Source organism: Plectropomus leopardus, chromosome 5, assembly GCF_008729295.1.
Source record: "Plectropomus leopardus isolate mb chromosome 5, YSFRI_Pleo_2.0, whole genome shotgun sequence".
Lineage (NCBI taxonomy): Eukaryota > Metazoa > Chordata > Actinopteri > Perciformes > Serranidae > Plectropomus > Plectropomus leopardus.
In genome coordinates this window covers 2,947,258-2,968,084 of record NC_056467.1, presented here as the reverse complement: position 1 = coordinate 2,968,084, position 20,827 = coordinate 2,947,258, and the positions used below count along the sequence as shown (strand labels likewise).

The 20,827-nt window shown below is 38.5% G+C and overlaps 1 protein-coding gene across 1 annotated transcript in view; it reads left to right on the top strand.

The window, feature by feature from the left end:
• Window positions 1–20,827, top strand: part of phldb1b (pleckstrin homology-like domain, family B, member 1b) — a 157,148-nt gene that overhangs the window by 58,856 nt on the left and 77,465 nt on the right. The window contains 1 exon segment of the mRNA XM_042486315.1: window positions 14,507–14,632. Within this exon segment, the coding sequence (XP_042342249.1) occupies window positions 14,507–14,632 (126 nt within the window).

Genomic DNA, 20,827 nt, shown 5'->3' with positions numbered 1-20,827 from the left:
TACCGGTCCATATGTGTTGTGACCCCCAAGAACAACATCGCTCATACATGGATGAAATGAGTGGCTGGTTTTGGCGGGTACTCCCCCACTGCTGATACCGCTAATGCGCAGACTCCGGCTCTCAAAAACATCATCCTCGCACGATGACGATGCCTGTATCTTGGATATTTTAGCCTCACTTAAGCATAGTGGGGGTAAGAGGGGGCGTGTCGTTCATCTATACAGTCTATACGTCCATCGCACCCATCATGCCTATCGTGCTGCCCGCCATGAATTTGCATCTTTGAATTGACTTTGTATGTAATTGTGCCGCACAAAACACTCTAATCATGTCCAGTGTGAACACGGCATTAGAGATGTATAGTACATTTATAGTTTTTATAGTGCACCTTTAAGTATAAAATGTGGAAGAGTTGTCTTGTTTTTGTCTTTTATTTTGCTGACAAATACTAAATCTAGATTTTCACCTTGACTCAGTCTGTATCAATCCTTGTTTGCATTACACTATGTGCTCTATAATCCACTTAGGTGTCCCTGCACTTTTATTAGAGAATGGGGTTACAGTGTCCTTGTGTGACAGTGCTGGTCTTTATGTGTCCTCACTCCTAACGATGTGCTGTGTAGAAAGCTCTGTGCTGGTAACACAACATGATGAATGACAGCCCACGAGTCCTTTACTCTAGCTCTTTAAAAGCATAGTCCTTTGGTTGTTTCTTGGTTAAAGTGGAGCCACTCTGGAGCCCAGTGCGGGGCAGAAACATGCTGTTCTTGCAGTAATACTCAGAGTGCACTCACTGTGATGAAGGCCGTGATTGGACGAATCATTCCTGGAGTGCTGAGGGTTGAAATTGTTCTCCCTCACTGAGATCAGCGAATCAATCTAAGTGATTACCTGGGGGGGATTTCACATCACACGCCCATACACTTATCCTCCAATCGCTCTCACCAGCAGCGCCTGTCCTTACCTTTATGACTTCTTTAGAATTATAAAAATGGCGCTGTGCCGTGTTTTCCTGTTGGAAAGTGTTCGAAGCACAGCCGTTGATTAAATGGATCTCAATTTCGACCGCAGCTGGTTTCGCTGAGCTCAGCTTTGGAGAAAACGAATCCTGATCCGCTGGTTCTTGGAAGAATCCCTACATGCTTATTCCAGGTCAGAGGGTTCTTATGAAAGAGTGCAGGAAGGGAAGAAGAAGAGATAGTGGCGTGTTTTAAATAACTAAAGCCAACATGAATGTGCCAGATGTGGAATGCAGGCATGGTATGAAAAGCAGGTAGCAGCAGCAGTGATCACAGTTAATGAGCTGTTGGTGATTGGGCGATAGGAGTGAGTAAATGATGCTTGTTATTTTGGGACACGGATCATTTCTCCAGTGCTGCTTTTACAGTCCATCCCTGCAGTGATGTTTGGGATGAGCACCATCCGTCATGATGCGTGAAGAATATGGAAGATATTTACAGTCACGACCCTCACATCCCAATAAAATAATTCTGCACCAGAGTCTTTTCATGCCTTTTCGCTTACGCAGTAAAAGCAGCCCATTGTCTCCTGAAGAAGCTGTCTGTCTGCTAATTAAAGTCAGGAGTTTAACACAGATGAAGTTGAGCCATGCTGTCTGTTAGTTGCTGCAGGGGTATTTAAAGTCCTTGTAAAACTGTATTTTCAGACCAGTTGCCTCTTTAACTTTGCCAAGTTAAAGATGCACTCAACAAATTTACACATCAAGTTTAGTTTACTTGTTATAAGGAGGACTGCTCAGTCTATGAAAACAGCTGTATAATGTCTTCTGTGGCTCTGTGGGGAGCTCTTTAATGTCTGAGAAGATACCCCTGATGATGCCTCTGAGGGTATCTAGCATTAGGTTTGTGACCTAGATATTTTAACAGAAGCCCTGCGTTACATCTGTAGACGTGGAGTTTATTGGGTGTGGGCAATTAGGAGGGGATTGTTTTCGTTTGTAAACTTAGAGGTTGCGTTTTAATTAGGATGAGTGGAGACAGACTTTTGAAAACATTGACACAAACACCTACATTTGCTTCCCGATTGGGTCCTCTCAGTCAAGCCAAAACATTTCAGCCAGGTCTACAAACCTTTTAGGATCTTGTGTAGGTACTCCTTTCCCATTTCCATGGCGTCCTGTGGCGATAATGCTCTGGTACCACTCTGGTATGTCCCCATAGTTGTTTTTTCACTGCCTTGACCACCTTATAATGTTGTCGGTCCAAGCAAGGACATTTCTGGTCTTACTTTTTCACCTTCTCTGTAGTGTTTTCTATAACGAAGCAACCAACTACAAAGTAGACAATCTGCATCCTGTGCTTCCATATGATATGTTTAGTTAGACATTAGTAAGAGATTATTTCTGAAATGGTGATAAATTGCTTGTGTGCATGGCTATGATTTTCTTTTAATAACGCAACTTCTAAATGAAAACCTGTTAGTTTGGATGTCGCCTGAGTTGCATCATGGGAAAAGTAGGATCCAGTTTTGGGGGGTTGACCCATTGTAAGGACTTGAGGTCAGGATATTTATTTGCTTTGATATTTACAATTATCTATTTAAACTGTCTCTTTTGTTTTCTTAAACTTTATGAAAGTGCCAGAGGGTCCCTTTAAGTTCTGTTTATGATGGGATGGGAGTTCTCAAAAGGAGTTACTGCTTAGAGATGTAAACCAGATCTAACGTGGGGAAAGAAATGTAGTCTGCATTAATTGGACAGGCAGAATTACTCAAAAACTGTCATGGTTTTATTGGTTGGAATTTGTATTTATGCCTCCCAGTGCACCATGTGGTAACCATCACATAGAAAACAGATTTTCAGTTAAAGTAATTGGACTTTCATGTAAACTAATTTTGTGACTTCTTTAACATTTATTGAGAAATAGTTGAACTCAGAAAACCACGCAAAAGTAGCTAATAAAGTGACAAAATGAGCTTTTCATTTCATCGGGACTTTCAAAAAGCCTGATGGATGCTTGGCATGATGCAGTCAACATGTGTGCTGTTGTGTAAGTGTTTTCATCAGACTGTGAAATGAGGTAACAACACCAGGAAGATACTGAAGCAGTAAGGCATGATATAAATGTGTTGACTTCAAGAGACACCCTGTGGATCTATTGTCATGGTGTTTTTCTTCCTTTGGACATGTGTCTTTAATTAAAAAAACTTTGTTTTATCTTTTTTTTCGGGGGGGCTGCGCCACTTTAAAGCTGCACTAATGACTATTTTTGCATGAACAGTGGATCAAATGACCTAATGCAATGTGAAAGGGGACTAGTTTGCTGAGAAAAATCACCTGACTCTAAAACTCCATGGACATTTTAGTGCCTTTCAGCTCATTGTTTTATTTTTCTGACCTGCAGCTTTTTTTGGTTTAGCCTCATGGATCCTTGTTTCTAGCTGCAGCTCATGTCTCTGTCACCAACTGCCCACCAGCAAACAATAGACTTGACTAGCTTTTGTGCATAGTGGAGAGCGTTTAGCAGCTATTTTTCGTAGGAGTTGGTGGAGACCAAAAATAGAGCTAAAAAGGAAAGTGTATTTTATACTCATATTCATCAGGTCGCCCAAAACACTGAAGTTTCTTGTGTCTGCTGGATATGCTAATAAGCAGTTGTTTTAGCAATATAATCTTTAGATCTTTGTGTTAGGGGTTATGTTTAGAAAAAAAAGTATCCATGATCCATGGTCTTATCCATCCACGGTCTTAATTTTTATCCTGCTTATGGGCGGTGAAAGAAGTGTGCGTCTGTAGAGACCACTGTTGTCAGTAACAACATTAAATCGTTGAATAAAAACAACATAGACATGCAGATCTGAATCTGCAAAAACCCATTCTGTGGTGTTCAGTCTGATACCCCTTTTCCACCATCATGGAGCTGGTTCCTGAAAGTAAATTGGTTCAGAACCCAAAAAAATGTTTCTCAGCTGGGGCCAAAAAACAGCAGGTTTTCCTTGACCTGAAATGCGAACCATGACTGCATCAGAGGGTGTTTCTCAGGTAGGAAAGAAAAGATGGCAACAATGGAGAAGTCAAACAAATATCTGCAATAACAGAACAAAAGTTTGGCGGTAATCAATGTGATCTGCGATTTTGCTGCTACTGTTTATTTCAGTGTGCATTTTGTTGATTAATACTTGAATACAATGGTTCAGCGCAAAACTGGTGGAAACTCGGGCTGGTTCACTAAATGGCACCAAGAGTCCAAAACTCCTGATTGGAAGTTGTTCGGGAACTAGTGCTGATTTGGTCGAAAAGCTTTACGAATGAACCAAGAGCCCATGTTTCAATATTTATCCTTCACTCACCTCTGAGTAGCTTTTTTACATTCCCTCATTAAAAACAAGGTTTGCAGTTTTGAAACTTAATTCCCAAATGTCAGAGAGACCACCCTCCCTGCTGTGGGGAAAGTCGATCACCAGAGAGCTCAACCTCCATCACCCATGGGTTCACCTTCCCTGTCACCTCAGCCGATTAGCTCCCGTGATGACTGATCACTGTAGAGAACGTGACCTTTGAAGCGTCACGAGTTAAATTCAGAGTTTGCCCAGGCCACCTAGGGAGACGTGTGCTTAACGCGATACAGGGAAAGGAATGTACGGTTTGCTTGTACAGTATTGTACGTCATCACCATAACTCAGTGCTAACAAGGTGAGGTCTGGACAGCAATGCGGAGATTAACTGACAAATATTGTGGCCTGTCGTGTAGTTGAGCAACATTCAGAGATGCCAGAATAATCCCAAACATCTTTCACTTAAAGCCCTTCCAGTCTAAATAAAGGACTTAGTGTTTGAGGTGTGGTTAATTTCTCTGCGTGGTTAGGGTTCGGCATCTCTCTGGTGTCATCAACCGCCCCCACCCAGCTGTCTGTTTAATATGAGATCGGCACGTCTGCAGCACATCAGTTCAGAGCTGGAGATAAGGTGGGAAAACCCCCGTTGTTTGGGTGGGGACTGGTGTTTGAGACCAGAAACAGACGTTCCCATAAACAGTTGAGATGAGCTATCGATGAGCGCCTGTCTTGCCTGCTCCTTCTAGAACATTTTATATGATGATCTTGAATGTTTGAGCCAAAAATGTCCCAGCAGACCTTTTTTCATACATCGGCGATATCCAGTATATTGATTTTACACCAAGTGCGTCTATTAAATTACCTTTCTGTCCCGTAATTGCAAAATGAAGCACTGCAGTTTCTCTTTGTCAACACTGTGTGGGTGCTCTCTAATGAATAAGTCTATGATTTATGATCCGAACCCTCCCCGCTGAGTATGATACACGGCTCATTTAGAGCATCTCCATATCCTCACCCTGCCAGGGACCTGGATAAATACTCCGTGTCTCACAGGACCATAAATCTACACTTTTTTTTTTGAGATCTATTGTCTGACACTCCCTGAAGTGTCTTCTCGCTGCGGGAGGATCCATCATGATAAGTAGCTGTGTGCTGTTGTAACGGCTGAATTGATGAGTGCTAATTGGCATCAGGAGACTGCCAGTAATGGACTTCAGTGGCAGCGTCTCACTGAAAGCTTAAACCAGATGGATTGATTAGGAAAATGTCATGCGTTTAGCAGCAGCGCATGAATCGATGCCAGTGACATTGGCTTTGATTTGTGATTAAACCATAAATTTGTTTTTCTTTTTAATGAAAACCTCTTTTAAAGGTCAGTTTTCACTCTATTTACTGCCTGTATTAATGGTAAATGACATGATGTGAGTTATTGCTCAACGTATCCTCATACAACAGTTACTATGGCATCTAATGAATTATTGCCCCATGAATGGCATTGTTGTAACATACTTAAAGTTACATAGGTTAGGTTTAGACAAGATAAGTTACATTGGTTAGGGTCAAGAAATAAAATTATGTAAGTTAGGTGTGGGAAAAAGACCCATGGTTGCACATCACCATATTGCATACTTATATTAAGTTATGCAGGCCAACTTAACATAAAGCGTAGGCTAGGTTAGGTTTAGGAAAGTTAAGTTATGTAGATAAGGTTATATTTTAGAAAGTTAAGTTATGTACATTAGTTTTAGGAAAGTAAAGTGGCTCATGATAAAGTGGGTTATATAAGTATTCTGGTAGTTGTACATACACCTAATTTTTGTAGGTATACGTACAACTACCAGAATACGAATCCCTACATTTTGTAGGGATATGTACAACCAATGCACGTAAAAGGACATTTTAGCAATTTATATCATCAAGAACAAAGAAAAATATAACATAATTGGAGTCCATTTTTTACCAAAAAAATGTAGTAAAATCTATTTTTGCGTGTTAAAAGCTTGGTGAACTTTTTGAGTAGCTTTAGCTTCTGTTACATCCCAAAAATAAATAAATAATGTGTCAAAAAATAAATAAAAATGACAAAAATTACAATATTTATTCAATTTTCCATTTTATTTATCAATTTATTCATTTTCCATTTAATTTTCCATTTTATCTATCAATTTATCATTTTTATACTTATTTGCTTATTTATCTGTTTTTTTTATTTTGCACATAAATTACCCCAGTTTATTTAATTACCATTTTTTTTCCATTTTCCATTTTCCATTTTTATTTATTTCTTCATTTTTATATGTATTTGCCTCCCTCTCCATTTATTTCAATAATTACCTCTGTTTTACCTTTTCAAATTAAATGGGAAAATTAATAAATAAAAGGGAAAATTAAATAAATAACATCACTTTTGGCATTTTTGTTTATTTGTTGACACATTTATTGATTCATTTTTGATTAAGTCAGTTTCAGTCCTCCATACAGTACAATACTGAAGTGTGTAATGGTACACAGTGGCCACTGTTTGTGACAGAGCATGTGTTTGTGTGTGTGTACAGCATGTTTGTGCTCTCTGGCTGTCTGTATAGCTGACTCATCATGTGCTGATCCTCAGTGGTCTCTTTCCTGACAGCGACCACACACACACACACACACACACACACACACACACACACACACTCACTCACTCACTCACTCACACAGGGCCGTAGGTGCAGGGTCAGGCTCCCTGGGGGGCAGCAGAGGACTCAGTGAGTGAGTGTCAGCTGCCTGCAGCAGTTTGTGCTGAGAACATTGTAGAGGAGGAGAAATGTCTCCCTTCATCCGTCAGCTCGCAGCAGCATCTGCATGTCCACACAAACACACAGTAACACCACACTGAACAATGCTGTCGCTGCTGGGTGGGACTCTCCACAGACACATCTCAGTCTGTGGCAAACACCACTTCAATACATCGCATCTCGCACCAGAACGAGTAGTTTGACATCTGCTGGGTGTGCAAGGATTCCTGAGTGTGATTATTGAATCATATATTTTGTACAACATGTAAGTTTAATGAAGAACTATAAATGTTGTATCAGATGGACTGAGTGTAATGTCACAGTTACTGACGGCTTTTTATGGCTGCAGGCTTCTTTATGGTGCTTTATGCTGTATACAGTGTCAATGCTAATTAGCAGTGCAATGATTAGTCAATTAATGGATTTGCCAATTGAATGAAAATGAATCGCCAACTATTTTGATAATTGATTGATCTTTTCAGCCATTTATCAAGGAAATGCATGAAACTTTTGGTGGTCATGGCTTCTTAAATGTAAGGATTTGATTGCTGTCTTTGGGTTTTGGAGAAAAGAGGCAATTTTTTGGCATTTTATAGATAAAACAATTAATTGTAGAATAATCAGCAGATCAGTCAATAATGTAAAAAGTTAATTGCAGTCCTATTGCTAGTGTTTGTCATAATGTAATGTTAACCATGTTCGCAGTATTAGATATAACATATAGTGTTATAATATCACTAAACTGTGGCCTCTTGTGGCTCATTGATTAATAAACCCTTTTAGCATGATAAGATTTGCTAACTAGAACTAAATAAAGTACAGCTGATGTTGATCGGACATACTACATACGGCATTTCCACATGTTTATTTATCATTTTTTTAAGTTAAGGGTTTTTGGCCGGTATATTATTAATTAATAATGCAATAAATGAGCAATCAAACAGTCTCACATTATATGATCTTTATCTGATCTGATAACAGGCTCATATTTGCACAATAACCACAGTTCATAAAGCGCGGGGCAGCTATTAACCTTCGTCATCATTGTTTTCCCAAAACCCTAACAGACACGTTCATTGTCTGACAGAACTGCTGAGTAAAAGTGACGCAGTGTGCCTCCGAACCGTCAGCAAACCCCTCCAGATCTCTCAGGGAGGGATGAGTTCGCCATGACTGTGTCAGATACACACCGCTTCAAGCTATGCTCTTTCATCCGGCATTTTCTTTGGATGTGGCTGAATTGATCTTCACCGGGGAGATCATGTTAGTGCAAGTCAGATGTGTGAGTGTGTGCGGTGAGTCAGGGAGGTGGAGGAGCGGAGCGCCGCTGCCAGAATCCAGAGGAAACAGGAGCTAGGTGAGGGAGTCGGATGACTGCTGAAGCGGAGAGCATGAAGACACGGTGGCTGAGCTGACGTGGCTCTGCAGACCGCAGTATTAACGTCCTGATGACTGCTTTCAAATACCCTATTCAGCATCTTTTTTTTTGTTTTTCCCCCTTTCATGACCAGACTGATGGTTCACTCATTTTCCTGCTGATGAGACTTCCAAATATCGACAGAAACAATTCCAAATGTGGAAAATACCAACCAAAATTATGCTGGGGATGGTGTCGTAACCACTGAAGGAAACGCTGATGGAAATTTTACAAACGGGCCTCTTCACTCCACATACAGATACTGATGGTGAAAACGAAACGCTAAAGCAAACAAGCAAAGTGCTGCATTTGGACGGCTTGCGTAGGCATGCGGCATTTATTGTACAAATAAAAAGTATCAGTGTAACCGGTATTTAGCTCCACCGCTGGACAAGTCAGCAGTTCTTCACAAGCTGGTGAAGTCCTAACTTGATTGCAGATTTCCTTACTGTGTGCAGGGTATAGATAATAGACTTTAAAAATGTTTTGTTTTAATAAAATAATACTGCATATGAACAGAAGAAATAAAACTAGAATTGCTGTCTCATGGTTGAATGCCTTTGCTAACTACTTAAATTGCACTTACGTTTGACGTACATAAAAAACCTGGATGCTTACATATGCACACATATCTACCACTTCATCTATACAATCTGTACTTTTTTAACATGGGCACCCAAGATTAGTGTTACCCAAACTATAGTTGAACAAATATCTTCCCTTTTTGGATATAAAATGTCATCACTTTATAATTTTATTGTATTATATGAAAATATGAAATGTTTTTTTTTTTTGAGTTATGGCCAACAATATGTTTTGCGAGGTCACAGTGACCTCTGATCTTTGACTACAAAATTCTGATCAGTTCATTTTTTTAAATTAAATAGTGCAAAGACGTTTACATAATGTCAACACTATATTTACAACAATGAGCATACATTACATTTAGAGATAATGCTTATTTGCAGAGCATAAAGGGGTATGTAATGGTGTGTGTGATGTGTGTGCAGTTATGACATTGTGGGATATAGTGGTCTTGTGGGTATGTGAGGAGATGTTAGTAAGTAGGACAATGACGAGACAAATCACTTTATTCTTAAGTCCAAGTGGACATTTGTGCCAAATTTAAGGAAACTCCCACGTGGGCCTCTTGAGATACTGTGTTCATGAGAATGAAATGAATGCAAGGTCACTGTGACCTTGACCTTTATCCACTAAATTCTAATCAGTTTATTTTTTGAATCCAAGTGGACGTTTGTGCCATATTTTAAGAAATGCCCTTTAGGTGTTCTTGTGTTATCTCATTCAGGTGAATGAGAGGACGTCACAGTGACTTTTGTCAACTCAAATCACACCAGTTCATCCACGTTGACGTTGGTGCCAAAATTGCCTCAAGGTGTTCATGAGATACAGTATAATGGGACAAGGGGTTGAAAGATTATCAGCCTGGCCGATTATATTTTGCATTTTGCCTCTTATCTGTATTGCTGTTTTATTTTTAATTAGTTAATTAATTAATGAAAAAGTGCGCTACTTTGGCTCAGCTGCAGCTGTCTTTCTCCCTCTGGTCTGTTTTTGCCATAGACTGTACGTAAAGATGCTAAAGAAAAGATCCAAAAGTGCAGTATGGGAGTTTTAACCGACACCAGTGAAGGCAGTCTGTAATACATGCAAAGAAAGTGTCAGCATGGGAGAAACTTTCACTTTTAAAACCTCAGAGAGATATTTTTATTCATTTACATTTTATTTAAATTTTCACTGAACTTTATGAAAAAAAGTTGCTTGCGAACTTGCTGTATATGATGTTGAAAGTTTCAGTTTTGATTTGACATTTGCTAAAGGCATTTAAACAAAGTTTTGTGTTGGAGTTTGTTGTAGTTCAAATTATAAATATTGGCAGGAAGATTTTCATTTTTATTGTAAATGCAAATCTGTTGCAAATAATTAATTATTAATAATCGGTATCAGCCATGAAAAACCAATATTGGTCGATCCCTAAATGGGACAGCCAGACTGACAGACAACTTGAAAACATAATGCCTTTGGCCAGAGTTATCGCCAATGTGGAGGAATAAATAAAAATATATATCTATATATATTTCCCTGAAAAACTGGTCTATGTGCTGTATATCACACCAGTTGTCGAAACTGAACAAACACCTATTTTCCATCGTTGTCGCTGTCCATGATGTAATCAGGTGTTTTCTTCCCAAGCTGTCAGTGTGTGCCTGCCCAAAATAAAAGGGCATCTGGCTTTGCTGTACGTCACCTGGCCTCTTGTATAATGGAGAAGTTTCTGTCTTTACCTTTTGCCTCATGCTCTCCACTGACGACAGGCAGGGACGTTATCTTTACCCGGGCCGGAAGACCTTTCCCTCGTAATCGCAGCAGGACAACGGTGCTATACTGAGAAAGCAATAAACATGAGATTGCTTATCTGATATCGAGCTTGTGGCTCATGAAAGGGATGGATTAGTTATGTGCATTATGTGTTTTGACATTTCAAACCAGGATGGTGAGTGGATGCGATTGATAGTGACATAAGAGTGTTTGTTATGTTGTGTGATGTGAATACAGGCCTGAACACAGGCAGATGCTTCACACTGGAGACGCCTTCAACCAAAAACAGCTTTAACAGGTTATTTTTCTTATTTATTCCTCGCAGTCAGCGTACATGGGTGACGCCACCAAACAACCACCACAGGGACAGTGTTTTATTTCGAACATGTAAAAACAAAATGCACAAAAAAAACCCAAACAGGCCTTACAGCAAGTACAACGAACAAAAACAAAAAGACAAAAAACACCTGTACATCTATCTCAGTTACAAATACTAAAGCCACTGAAACTTAATTATTAAATGTTCAAAAAGAAGTAGGAAGAAGTACACACTTATTTAATACTAACCCATTCATATCCTACATAAACAACTTCACAAATTACTTAGAACAATAGTTAATCATGGGAAGAATTGCATACAATTCAAATTAGCATTGGACAACTTTTTTTGTCTCCTTTGGGGCAGTTTAAGCAAGCTATAAACACAAAACTGACATTATCATTTTATAAAGTGGGTATGTTAAACCTTATATTTGAAAAGTTGCTTGTTTATAAGAGGCCACATTAGTATTTATACAGAGTCGTGTTTGTGTCCACATGATCAATATAAATCAAAAGTCACTCTCCTTTTAGCTCTGTTTTTGGTCTCCACCGACTCCTTCAGGAAATTTTGGCTCTTTAGCTGTTAAACGCTCCACTATGTTCACTAGCTGCTGCTGTTCTCTGTCTGTTGTTTAGCGCTGGGCAGTCAGCATACACTGATTTTATCAGAGGATTATTGCTGCCTGCTGCAGATGCAAACAAATCTAGATCAAACCATTTTTTTTTAAATTGTCAAGTTAATCAATAATGGCTAAAATCCTTAATTGCGGCCTTAATACCAACATACAGCGGTATGTAATGTCTACCATGTTTGCAATATTACACTTTCTTTGCTTTTTTAAATTAATTATTTTTATCAGCGATCATTACAATAAAACGCTGATACAGATAATCGACAAAATGCCAAATATCAGCCCCCAATAATCTGTCGACCCCTAAAAAATAATGCAATTCCTATTAAGCATTGTCTTGTTACTGTTAATTATTACGCAGCTTTAAAGCAATATAAAAAATAAACCTTAGGCCACATCAGGTCGGGCTGGGCAATGAATCAAATTTAATTTTCAGTCACAACTTTGGTTTCCAACAATAATGAAAACAAGATAATCAATCAGTTTGGCAATTATGCTTTTTATTTGTCTCTAGCGCACCTCTTTTGTTCATAGCTGTGCATTCAGTGTTGCCAACTTTTTGCTAGATTAATGGACTTTTCAGGCTCTTAGTGACTTTATTTTTGAAAAGCAACTAACAACAAATTTCCCCGTCAGTGCTGAGATGGCAGCTGTGCGACCCTCACGCACCAGCAAACCTAAAATAAGTTTTAAGCTTTGTGGACTGGCACTTTAGCCGCAGCTAACAAACATCTAACAAACTGAGCGTCCTTTGAAAAGAAGATTCATCCGTTTGTTTACTGTGGGCTTAAGTACGTCCCAAAACAGCATTTTTACAGCGTCTTATCTCTTTAATTGGATGTATTTCCTGTAGATGCAGGATGTCGGGGAGAGGCACATCAGATAGTTCAACTGTGTGAGCCGATGGGACTTCATTTAACGAGAGGAGACAGATTTATTTGATGTTGGGGGTATTTTACTAATTAAAAATGTCATTTACACTTCTGATGCAGCCTCCTGCTTTGCAAAAATGAAAAAAAAACAACACATTTTTAGATATGTAATATAAATACAAATATGCGACTTATGAATATCTTATTTTGGTGCAAAGCGCCAAACTTCTGTGATACCTAAAGATCTTTACTCCGCTCTGTCTTCTGTCTATAGCTCAGAGTGTCATCCATCATCACTCTTAGTGACCAGGGACCGTGTGCCCTCGGGCTTTGTTTTTCAGTGTGATGATGACGGTGAACACGGTGTTGTCTGAGTCAGCGCAGCCTCTGTGTGTCGTCGGCTCCTGTTTGAGCACTTTGCACTGTGTTCGCCCCCCGACGCTGTCAGAACAACTCTGAGGCCTGATCTTCACCTCACTTACCTCTCTGATGGCAATTATGTCACTCCTCTCTGTCCACCGTGCACACACACACACACACACACACACACACACACACACACACACACAGAGTCTGAATGACTGCTTTGTTGGTCACTTTAATCCTTTGAAACCTGGACTGACATCAGTTTTCTTGTGCTGCATTCAGACACCTTTCACAAGTATTTAAACCTTGAAAACCTGAGCACATCCATCTGATTTCTTTTGAAAAAATGAAAAAAAGGCAAAGCTGGTAATATAACAACAACCTGCAAATGTGTTTTAAAAGGAAAAAGAAAGAAAATTATATATTAAAAAGTAGGGAAAATGTCAAGAAAACATTTTTTCATTATTTGTTTCATTATTTATTTTCTATCATTTTTCTCCCTGGTAATTTTCTTGGTCATTGTTGTTTTCACTTTTGTTTTCGCTCCAATTTTCAAGGTAATTTTCTTTTGTTTAGGTAATTTCCTATTTATTTGTTTTTTAACTTCTCTTTTCTTGCTAATTTCCAGGTAATTGTCTTGTAACTTTTTATTTATTTATTTATGTATTTTTTGCAAATTTATGGGTCACTTCTTGTTAAGTTGCTCTTCGCAACTATGTTCCCTTGTTTTCGAACGAAAATCAAGCCAATTTGCTCAGGTCTCAAAGGGTTAAAGAAACTGACATTTTGGAAAATGAGATTCTTGAGCTTTATGTTTAGCATATTCACGCGTGAGTAGTCGCCGTGTCCGAAACACGACAGAGTAGATGTGAGATTGCAGGGACCATTTAACGGCTCAGTGTCACGTTTATTCAGTTTTTCTAACTTTATTTAAAAAAAGTTGCAGTGAACTTGCTATATGATGTTGAAAGTTTCATTTTTGATAAAACATTTACATTTTCAAACATTTTCTAGTTTCTACCGAAATATTTTCATTTTTATTGTAAATGCAATCCGTATATTTGTTATCGGTCTCATTAACTACCAATAATCGGTATCGATATCAATCCTAAAAAAAAAATCAAATATCTGTCGACCCCTACTCTGCTAACACGTTAGCACACTTTGGATGAGAGTGGGCCACATTTTTTTGACATTTAATATACATTGACTCACACACTTTGAATGAGTCATTAAAACATTGTAAATACCTTTTAGCTGACCTTTCTGTAACCTATTAATGGTTGTTTAGTACGAAATTAACCCAATGATGTCTGTGCTGACGTCTAAGGAAGAGAACGTCACTTATTTGTGAGCATCTCAATAAAAAAGCTGTAAAGGGAGCTGAAGTGTGCGGACCTTCTTCTGTCCAATGTTTGCACTTAAATGTGGTTCAGCCTCTTTATGGATGTGTGCATGTTTAACTGTTTGCATGTGCTGTTTTCCAGGCTGTATGCTGTGTTTTGGCCAGTCCGCCTTCTTCCGCTTCAACCACCCTGAAGAAGCCTTCAGGATGAAGAGCATGGTGCCCCAGGGAGGGAGTGTCTCCACCGGGGACTACAGACTATGTCCAGGTACTGCGTGCATGCATCATGTCACACCCACTCTGTATTTTACTGCAGTTTCAGCCCTGGCAGGATCGGCGTTTCCTGACATGAGCCCAGAGTGAAGACAAGCACACTGACCTTTTGTCACATGAATAATAAAGCCTAAAAAGACGATTTCCCTCCTGGAGTTTCAGTTTCAGCTTGACCTGAGTGAATGAATGGGCCAGATTGTTGCAGAGCTGAACAGTCGGGTGGTGAGGTGGAGCAGCAGGGCAGTGTGTTTTACAGGTGGATGTTTGCACAGCAGTAAATCGCCGGCATTTTTGCTTTTTTAATAGCCTGGTGAAGGTGGAGGAAGTGTACAAGCACAAGGCTTATTCATTTGGTTACACACAATACTGGCCAATACATGGCTCTAATAATAGTCAGTTACCTGCAATTAGGGCGATAAAACGATAACCCTAGCAATCGCGATGTAACTTTTCCTCGATTGAAATATGAGATGTAGTCGAGAACCTATTCCAGCCATGTTCGCTCGCTCTCATTCTCCGCTGGTGTCTCCACCGGTGTGTCCATTGGTGTCTCCGCATGTCCACTCCGTCCTTATTCTCCGCCGATGTCTCTGCCAGTGTCTCCAAATGTCCATATGTCCATATCGCTCAGCCCTACATGCAATGCAGTTTGGTTTTATTGGCAGATTTTGCCTTTACTTTAATTAATCGTTGTTTTTTCTTAAGTTACTTCCTGTAAGTTTCCATTACTACAGCTGTAAGAGCTGTAAAACCACTTATACTTCAACTTCTCGTCACATTTAGGCCCCAAAAAGGTCATATTTGAACACAACTACATAAAAAAAGCCTTAACTTTCGCAGTAAGCCTGTTTGCAGCTCTGCTCCAGCAGTGCTGTTGTCAGTATCAGCCTTTAAAATGCAGTACCCGTTGAACCCTGCAGCCTGAATGGTGCCCAGCTGGGACCTGGTGCTGGAGTTCACACCATGCATGTTTTATGAGCATCTCATTCCTCTGCGTCTCCAGGCAAAGTTTTCAGCTGCTTGCGTGTGTGTGTATATGTTGAGTGTTCCTCCTGGCAATCACACAACTGTTAGTACGTGCACCTTTTCTTGGCCAGCTCCACTACCAGGGATCTGTCATAGCATCTTGTTATGTCCCTCCTTTAACTGTTGACGCTGGCTGCCACTGGGGGGATAAGTATAGCACAGCTGGCTGCTGTGGACCTCCTGATCCAGTAATGAAAGCCTTCCGTTGTTTAGAAACGTACCATTTTCCTCAATTATGCATTCCTGAGTTGCTTATACCACTCCCATGATAATCTGGGCATATCCGTCATATCTGCTAGGAAGCACTTTGAAATTACACTCGTTATCTGTGTTTGAATTCAAGAGCCGGAGCGATTATGGAGGGCAGTTAAACACAACTGCCCTACTTTTTTGTAGACAAATACATTTTCCAGCTTTTTGTCCATAATTTAAAAAAATCAACTAATTTATAGTACATGTAAATCACGGCTGAACCCTGCTGGTGTGCTGTAATACGGTCAGTTTGTGTTATAAGGCTGTAAAACCACACTCAAAACCCTTTAAAATACCTCAGAGTACAAAAGCATGTCACTGTTTTATATTATGTGTGTGTGTGTGTGTATATATATATATATATATATATATATATATCTTGTACTTTTTTGTTTTTTTTTTTTTAAATATGGGGATAAGGCTATAAGAAGCTTAAGAAAAAAATGACCCAAAAATTAACAAAAAAGTACAAGAAAATAAGAAAAGTAGAAATAGAACAGACAAAAAGGTTAAAAAAGCAACAATGAACAAACAAGGAAATGACTTGAAAAACTTGCTTAAAAATTATAATAAGAATTCTGTAAAACAATTTTAAATACCCAATTATAGATATGGTTTTTGGACATTATTCCCTAACTTTTAAAAAGTAATAATTTTCCAAATCTAATCATTTCTTGCAATTTTCAGGACATTTCTTTCCAAATTTCTTATTGCCTTTCCTGATGTTATGTTAAAAAAAAAGCAAACCAATTTTCAGGGTTCGAAAGTTTAAACACGTCTGAAGTCGTCAGAGCGCAGCACAAGAAAGTGATGTTAAAGGGTTAACAGAATACTTTATCCCGCCAAGTGACAATTTGTATATCACTTATTCATCCTGTGTTACTGAATTTATGAAGAAAACTGACTTTTTCTGGCATGCCTCAAGTGTGAATGAATTAAAATTGCAGTTGATGAATAATTAACATGCAGATGGTCATTTGGGGATGTTAAGAATTCCTTTAAACAAACTGGATACCATATCCAAGAAGCATTCACTGAGCAACAAATAAAGGACTTTTTTATTTATTACAAATATCTAAAAAAATTAAATTAACAGAAAATAAAATAAATTTGCACATGCGATTCACATAAAAATGTAACTAAGAGAAACGAATAAAGGAATAAAAAAAAAGGATGACAGACAGGATGGTATTAACCATAATGACATGGTCTTTTATAACACTACTGTGGTGAAAATAGGCCGTTATTCAGTTATATGGGATGAGAAATTCTCATGGCGTTAATAAAAGGTTGTCATCTTTTATAGAAAAGATGCATCTTATTCAAATAGAGGATTTTTTGAGCTTCCTTGGGATTTGACAGATGGAGTCTTTCTCACACACACACACACACACACACACACACACACACTGAAACTACGATAATTTACTAATGTGGGTCTTAAAGTCTTTTTTATTTTATTGAACGTAACGGTTCAAATGTTGGCCCGACTCTGTTCCCTCGGGTTTGAGCAGTACCTTGTAAAAGTACAACTAAGAACCTTTTCTTCCAGTGCAATTTTTATACCTCTGTAATTGCAGTATTACTGACCACAGTACCACAATGTACCTATAAATGATGGTATAATTATTAGGGAATGAGAAACCGGACCTACCTGTATTTATTGGTGGATTTTCCCCCTCAACTCACCATCTGAAATGAGCCATGCCCAGTCTTGGCCTGTTCAGATGTAAAGGACTGTGGAGACCACACAGTCGGTCCCGAGTACCTTAACAAGGACTGGATCCCTCACAGGCTTCCCACCTCCTGAAACCTCAGTCAGTGAGTTACTCCTGCTGATTTTAGGCTGATCTAAAGTGACTCATCTGCTCTTGTTGTAGCTCCTCACATGCGTTTATTTGGCGTTCTGTCCCTCTGCAGCTTCACCATCTTTTCACTGTATTTTAAGGATAAACATAACAGAAAATACATCAAAACACAGCTCACGATGTAACATAAAAAGTCCAAATATAAACTAAAAAAGTAGCAGTAAGTGTAAATATGAACACCAGAGTGGAATAAATACCTCGTTGGCTGCTTGTCATAAAAACAAAACCTTTCCAAAGTTGCATAAAGTCCTTTTAACGACTCTCTGACTGTCCACTTCAGCTTTACATGTTCACCAAGTCGAATTTAACGAAACTATATCCACACAATGCTTCACAGCGTGGACTATACAGAGTCTCGCTGCAGCTTGTTTCAGCGACGTTAGAAATACAGAAATACAGCTAAACGATAAACTAATGCTAAAACCTTTACAAATATATATTAGGGGTCGATTATCAGCCTGGGTGATTATTGGGGCCGATATTTGGCATTTTGATGATAATCCGTGTCAGCATTTTTTTTATTGATAGCAGAATAAAATGTATTTTTTAAAAGGTGCAAACAAAGTGCCAGCATGTGAGAAATTTTTACTTTGTAAAACCTCTGGAAGCTATTTTTATTTATTCATTTTTATTTAAATTTTCACTTGACTTGAAAAGTTGCTGGAAAATTGCTTTATATGATATTGAAAGTTTCAGTTTTGATTAAATATTTGCAAAAGGCATTAAAACACAGTTTTGAGTAGGAGTTTGCTATATTCCAAATGTTAAATATTGACAGAAACATTTTAATTTTTATTATAAATGCATATCGGTTCCAAATATCAGTTATCAGTCTCATTTACTGCTAATAATCGGTGTCGGTATTGACCATAAAAAAACAATATCAGTTGACCCTTAATAGATGCATTTTACATTTTGATACCAACTTAACAATATGAAATTAAATTTTTCAACCTTTATGAATTCAATTGTTTTTACATGTTTTTATTAATAAATTATGAACTTATGCGTTTTTAAATTGAATATTTTCAAACCACACTTAGTCATTATGTGCCTGTCGTGATACATTTCTGCAGAATATACGTTTCAGTGTAAAATCTCCATGCTGTGTTTCTGTTTCGGAAACACTGCAGTGCTGCTGTGTCTTTAAGATGCCGCTCACATTCACCTGTCCGTTGTTCAGTTTGGTGAGCTTTGCCCGGTCAGTGTCGGTCCATTGACCAGCTGTCTTCGGCCAGCCGTCTTTCAGCAATCACGTCTTCGCTGATTGGACATTTCCTGTGCCTCTCTGCCCGGCCAGCAGACGACGTTGGAGCCCGGAGCTGTTTGCTTAAAGCGGCCGCCGGCTGGAGTTACAGTATCTTTTACAGAGACTATTTATAAACCCCTGGTTCCATTCTGCTGTCTGCCATCTCTGCACCCTCCCTCCTGGGTTTCCCCTCCAGTCCCTTCCTGCACCCACCCACCGTCCCTCTGTGTGTGAGCCTCACTGTTCGATGAAAGGCCTTTATCTCCCCGTGATTTGGCCTCTGTATCTGTCTCTGGCTGCTTGACAGTCTGCAAAAAGCCGTGCTAAAGGCACGGCTGAACGCTGGTGATGCAGTTATTATGGGCGCAGCGTGGCACCACCACATGTTGAATCTCTGGTGCTCGAATGTTTTTGCAGGGGAAACAATCGTCCATCAGTAAAACAGGACTGGACAATTTTGGACAACAAACTGAATGTTTTTGCCACTGAGAGCAGTCAGCACCTCTTCTCTGCCCCTTCATTTCCATTTCCAAACCAGTTAGAACCCGCATTTCCATCCCTGAGGAAAATCGTTTTTTTTAAATGAGACCTCGACTCAGTGTTTGTATGGAAAAGTTAAGCCAGAAAGCAAAACACACAGTAACCCTTCCAAATGTATTTTTTTTAATCTACATTATACTTTTAACCATATAAATGTCAGTTTTTTTTGTCATGATGCTATTTTTGTTAAATGGAAAAAACAAAACAAAACCAAAAAATGGATTATTTTCAACATACTACATGCCATGTTAAGGAAAATAAAGTTAGTTTTTGAGACTAAAGTCATCAAATTACGAGAATAAAGTCATTATTTCGACAATGAAGTCATGATATTATGAGCAAAAAGACATAATATTCCGAAAATAAAGTTGTAGTTTTATGAGAAAAAAGTTGATATTATGAAAATTAACTCGCAATATTACAAGAATTAAGTCAAAGGTAGCCACTGTCCTCGGTGTCCTGCAGTGCCACATAAAGTCAACAGGTAATCTGTTGACCTGTGCTGCCGCCATTTTTATACTTTGCTGGCAAAATGTTTATTTCAGTATTATGATATCCCCTTTCTCATAGAAATTCTACTTTATTCTCATAACATTACAACTTTTTTCTCGTAAAATTACAACTTAATTCTCGTAATATTACGACATTATTCTCTTAAAACTATAACTTTATTCTTGTAAAACTACAAGTTTATTCTCAAAATTATGACTTAGTTATAATATGTAATATTATGACTTTATTCTTGAAATCTAACAAAAATTCTTTAACATGGCCCTAATCCTGCGCTGTAATTTCTGTAATATATCATTTAACCTTTCTTGTAAAATTACGACTTTATACTCTTAAAATTATGACTTTTTTCTTGTAAAACTACGATTTTTTTCCTCGTAATATTACAACTTTTTCCCCATAATATTATGACTTTATTCCCAAAGTCTTTATTTAGTCTTTACTTAAATTCTATTTAAATTCTAAGTTTTACTTTCCTTAGTGTGGCCCTAAAACTCCGTCGTAATAGTGACAATAACAATGACAAACCATAAAGCCCACTGCTGTGACTCTTTAAAACAGCGCTGTAAATCTCGCAGTATTTCACGTCACCCTGAAAAGGAAGAGCTGTGTGAAGGTAAACATGCCACTGGAAGTAAGACGACTTTACTTTCAAAATAAAATACAGTCCTCACTTGAGGAAAAATGCGTGTCTGACAGAGTAAGAGAAAGTGGACAATGCAAACATGTCAATATAATATAAAAT